The following is a 5118-nucleotide window of genomic DNA, read 5'->3' on the forward strand; positions in this document are numbered from 1 at the left end:
GTTTGTTCTCTGATGTACCCCTAATACCCAACACTGAGCCTAGCATGTAGCATATGCTCAAGAAACATCTGTTGAGTGAGTGGGATGCATTAATAAATCCGTAAAATAATTCCCATTATCCCCCCTCCCCCTCCTCGAACGCTCTACTGCCTGTTAGCACGGTGCTTTTTACCCCACAGAAAAACTTCAAGGGGAACGTCATTGAACAATCCCCCAGACCCCTTTGCTTTATCTCTGTTACCCTCTTTCTTGAATTCTCTTTCCTAATAAGTTCTAGTTCTGCAACAACCACTTCAACCAGTCTCGCCGGCCCGTGAGGGGCGGGGGGCGGGAGTGGAAGACAGAACAGGGCGTGGCCACACGTCACAGAGCCTGACTGCGCCTGCGTAGGCTGCGGCAAACCTAAACACTGAGGCTTGCGGTCATTGCTGGCTAGTGCTTGTGGAAAAGATCGCTTTTTTCGCCAGCTCTCACTTCTTAGCCGCCCAGCTCCCCGGGTCTCGGGCTTCCACTTTGTGCCGAGACGCCACCACATCTACCGGTCTCTCTGCAACGGATCGCTGACCTCACCGTGCCCGTTCCTGTCTCCTGGAATCATGTCTCTGGTAAGCCAGAATGCGCGCTACGGCAGCGCAGAGACCACTGCAGATTACAGCGACGGCCGGGGTGAAATGCAGGCTACTAACGCCTCCGGGCCCCCCACCTCCTTGCTAGTCCCCGAGGCCCCCCGCGGCCCTCAGGAGCCAATAGACCCACAGGGTGCCAGGGCTCCCCTGGCTGCGCAGGACTCGAATGACCTCGAGATCCTGATTGACGAGCAGTCCCGACGTTTGGGGGCGCTCAAGGTCCACGACCCTCTAGAAGATAGATCGATTGCTTTGATGAATTTCATGAGAATGAAAAGTCAAACCGAGGGGTCTATCCAGCAGTCAGAGATGCTGGAGTTTCTCAGAGAATACTCAGGTCAGTTCCCTGAGATCCTTAGACGAGCCTCTGCACACCTGGATCGGGTCTATGGGTTGAACCTGAGGGTTCTTGACCCCCAGACCGACACCTACAACCTAATCAGCAAACGGGGTCCCCAGAATACTGATCGGATAGCAGAGTCCCTGGACATGCCAAAGGCAGGTCTTCTAGCCCTGGTCCTAGGCCACATTCTTCTTAATGGCAACCGAGCAAGAGAGGCCTCCATTTGGGACCTGCTGCTAAAGGCTGATGTCTTGGATGAGTCTCAGAGGATCAACAACCTTTTTGGGAACACAAGGAACCTCCTCACTACTGACTTTGTACGCATGCGCTTCTTGGAGTACTGGCCAGTGTATGGCACTAATCCCCTCGAATTTGAGTTCTTGTGGGGTTCTAGAGCCCACAGGGAAATCAGAAAGATGGAAGCCCTGAAGTTTGTGGCAGAGGCCCATGGTGAAGAACCCTGGAGATGGCCAGAAGAATATAACAAGGCCCTGGAAGCTGACAAAGCCAAAGAAAGAAACGAGGCTGCTGGCTTAGAGTTCTGGTCAGAGGACATAATGAATGATAAGGCAAATGATTTGGTCCAGTTGGCCATTAATGTCACTGAGGAGCTGCTGCCCATACATCAGGATGAGCTATTGGCTCACACTGGCAAAGAATTCGAGGATGTGTTCCCGAATATCCTCAGTCGAGCTACTCTAATCCTTGACCTGTTCTATGGGTTCTCTCTGATTGAGGTTGATACCAGTGAGCACATCTACCTCCTTGTCCAGCAGCCAGAATCAGAAGAAGAGCAATTGATGCTAGAGAGCCTGGGGAGACCCACTCAAGAATATGTGATGCCGATCCTGGGTCTGATCTTCCTGATGGGCAACCGTGTCAAAGAGGCCAACGTCTGGAACTTGCTTCGGAGATTCAGTGTGGATGTAGGGAGAAAGCATGCCATCACCTGTAAGCTTATGAGACAGCGTTACCTGGAATGCAGGCCACTATCCTACTCTAATCCAGTTGAATATGAGCTTCTATGGGGTCCTCGAGCTCACCTTGAAACCACCAAAATGAAAGCCTTGGAGTACATGGCAAAGCTCTACAGAAAGCGACCACAGGACTGGCCAGAGCAATATAGGGAGGCTGTGGAAGATGAGGACGCCAGAGCCAGATCAGAGGCAACTGCTGTGTTCTTCTTTGGCTCCATGTAAAGTCTGGGGAAGATGTATCACTTTGGTTGAATGACATCAGTAAAAGAGACATTGGGGAAATGGACACTGGGGCCCCAAATCCAAAGTTGGGGAAGGTTGGGGTGGGGTGTATACATTGTGATTGCAGTCTGTGTTCCACTTCTAATATTTCCTTTCATTTAATGTACCCTTGAATCATGATCAGTGTTTAGAAATGAAATTGCTTATTTACCATCCTTGACTTGTTTCAGTATAAAAGTTCAGATACCTGTGTAAAATGTATTGGCAATATTTATATGTTTGAATTAATCAGTAAAATGATCTGATACAGGAGTTAAATAACAATGACAACACACACATGCACGCACACACACCAAAAACAAACACAAAACGATTAATCTGTGGTTGCCCTCTCTTTGTGTCTATTGTTGCATTAAAAAAAGAAAGACTGCCATTTACCTGTATTTGCTTTGCTGTTCCAGAGTGCAGTAAAAAGTTAAAGCATAATTAGATACTATGCTTATGCACTCATTTATTCTATAAATATTTATTAAGCACCTGCCATGCTCTGAGCACAGTGCTATATGCTGGAACTATATGGGTGAAGAAGACCCAACTGGGTCCCAGGGCTTAAGGGGGAGGAGTCCCATGGAAGTAAAACAGCAATTATATTAAGCTGTGGCAAGTGATAATAGGGGTAAGCTCAGAGTGCTGTGGGAGTCTGCAGGAATAACTCCCAACTTTAAGTGCTGGGAGGGGTGGTGGAGAAGGCCATAGGATCCATGAAGTTCTGGGGAAGGTGCAGGAGTGTCAAGCAAGGGATGAGTGGGGGAGTGGTCAGAGGTGGTGGTGGGGAGGATGATGTGGTATGGAGAGCTGGGGACACATGTGCTTTAGTGACATCTATTTTGAGCCCTGAGGTTGGGGAGAAGGAGGAAGGGACTGCTCCTGAAGACAGGGGCAGTGTGTAAAATGCCTTCAGGGGAATTGAAAGTAACTCAGAAAGACAATTTTGAGTTCAAAGTGGGAAAGATGAGTCTGTGGCAGAGGTAGCAAGGGCCTGTATCTTCAGAGAATGGCTCTTAGGAATCAACAATGGCTTTCCTGAAAGCAACTGGTCTTGGATCTTGAATCAGACTGAACAATCCACCTGGAAGAGCTCTGCACGGATCCTCTGCCAGCGCACTTTATTTCAGCACCCAAGCTTTTGAGGTAAGTGTCAGTATTTTGGCTGTCTTCCTCCTGATCTCTCTCACAGCTTCTAGCCTTGCTTGCAGTGAGCCGGCAGTAACAATTTCTGGGAGGGATCCCTAGCACAGGAGTGGGTGTCATAAGAAAAATCACCTATGGGGGGGTAAGAGGTGCTGCCTACTAGTAGGTAGGTTTTATGCTTCCTCACCTCCTGACACCTTCACGCTTTCTGCCCTTTTTATCCATTTAATCACCACTGCTACCCCCAACTGCCACCTCCTACTAGATGGGAGAAAGTTGGAAGACATTCCTCACATTTTCGTCAGCCCAGGAAGAGAACCACACAACCGTTTTGCTGGGGGAGGGGTGGGGGAGCAGACCGGGAGAGGGAAGATATACCCTTTTGGTCCAGGTCTGGCCAGCCATGGTGCAGAGCCTAATTAGAACTGTCTGCTTGAGGAGGACACACACAGACATACTCCATGGTTGCCGGGGAGATACAGCCTCTACTAGGTCTCAGTGAGCTCCCCTTTAGTAGCATTCCAAGAACTGAATGCTAAGGGTGGGATTTCTGGTGAGGAGAAAATGAGTATAACTGGAGAGCCTGAGCTAAAGGAATTCTTGAAAACAGGGTGGGGGTAGGGTTGTGAGGCAGGAGAGTATACAACTCAAAATCTGGGATCTTGGAGTGGGGACCTGCCTGCGCACAATCGCGAGCCTTTCATTCTTCAGCCTCCTTGTACATACTTGTGGGGCAGGGCAGGGGAAGGGGGCAAGTGGATTGAGGTGCCAAGTTTTTCTTATTCTGACTTTTTTGGATTGGTGCAGTTTCTGGGTCCTCAAACATATCAGCTTCTCAGGGGAGTCCTGTAGAAAGAAACCCGCCAAGGGGAAAGTGTGGCATCAGGACCAACAATCATCAATGTAAAGCTGCCAATTGTTGAGTACTAAATATGTGTCAGGCACTGGGCTGAGTTCTTCATGTACTTAGCTCTAATCTTTCCACTAGTTCTCCAAGAAGCATTTTAATAGTCCCACTTAACATTACAGGAAACCGAGGCTTAACTAATAAGCCCAAGGTCACACAGCCAGTCAATAAGAGCTAGGCTTGGAGTCCAGGGTGCAGAGGCAAGGTGATAGCCCTCAGAAGGAGGATATAAATGAAGCTGAAGTTTCTCCGGTTCTTCCTTGTTTCATCACTGGGGCTCCAGGGAAGCTGTCTAGGTGTACAATACTCATTTCTTTCCAATCTCTCTACTCTGTCCTGTGAGTCTTCCCCAATCTGCTCCTCTACGAACCTCCAGCCTTATCTGTTGGCTTCCACCCAGGGATTGTCAAACATTACCGTTTCTGGACTTCCAGAAGTATTCAGTAATGTTCTTTGCAACCCTGAAAGAACAACAACCTGACAGAAGTCCTTCCTCGCCCAAGGTTGCTCAGGATGCAAGAAGACAGTGGCAAATAGCCCTGTGTCACAGATGCCACTATGCAGTTTTCCAGAAGTGATAAGAGTGAGACTTGCAGGGCACATGTCTATGGTGAGGGAAAGAGTGTAGTCTCTCTGTGGCCATAGCTATTCCTTTGAAGGCCAAGAAAGGCCTAGGTACTCTCCATCCTTCAGACACCAACTTAGAATTAACACCCCCTAGGAGAAACACTTAGGGATGAAAGTGAGCATCTGGTAAACAAGACTTACAGAGAATGCTGCACGAGTTACTCCAAAGTACAATCACTGTAAAGCCTTTAGAAGACCAGACAAAATATCCTTTTAATCTTTTTG

At 48.6% G+C, this 5118-nt stretch overlaps 1 protein-coding gene across 1 annotated transcript; it reads left to right on the forward strand.

The window, feature by feature from the left end:
• The first annotated feature begins 380 nt into the window (after positions 1–380).
• LOC103609721 (melanoma-associated antigen E2) lies at positions 381–2601 on the forward strand. The gene has a single exon (XM_008594013.1). The coding sequence runs from the start codon at positions 597–599 to the stop codon at positions 2166–2168; it is 1572 nt and encodes a 523-aa protein (XP_008592235.1). The 5' UTR covers positions 381–596; the 3' UTR covers positions 2169–2601.
• Positions 2602–5118: the final 2517 nt, after the last annotated feature.

Source organism: Galeopterus variegatus, unplaced genomic scaffold (genome assembly GCF_000696425.1).
Source record: "Galeopterus variegatus unplaced genomic scaffold, G_variegatus-3.0.2 Scaffold9995, whole genome shotgun sequence".
Lineage (NCBI taxonomy): Eukaryota > Metazoa > Chordata > Mammalia > Dermoptera > Cynocephalidae > Galeopterus > Galeopterus variegatus.

What these genes read in the sequence shown, in the direction of transcription:
- LOC103609721 (XM_008594013.1), top strand. Translation starts at nt 597, where the DNA reads ATGTCTCTGGTAAGCCAGAATGCGCGCTACGGCAGCGCAGAGACCACT.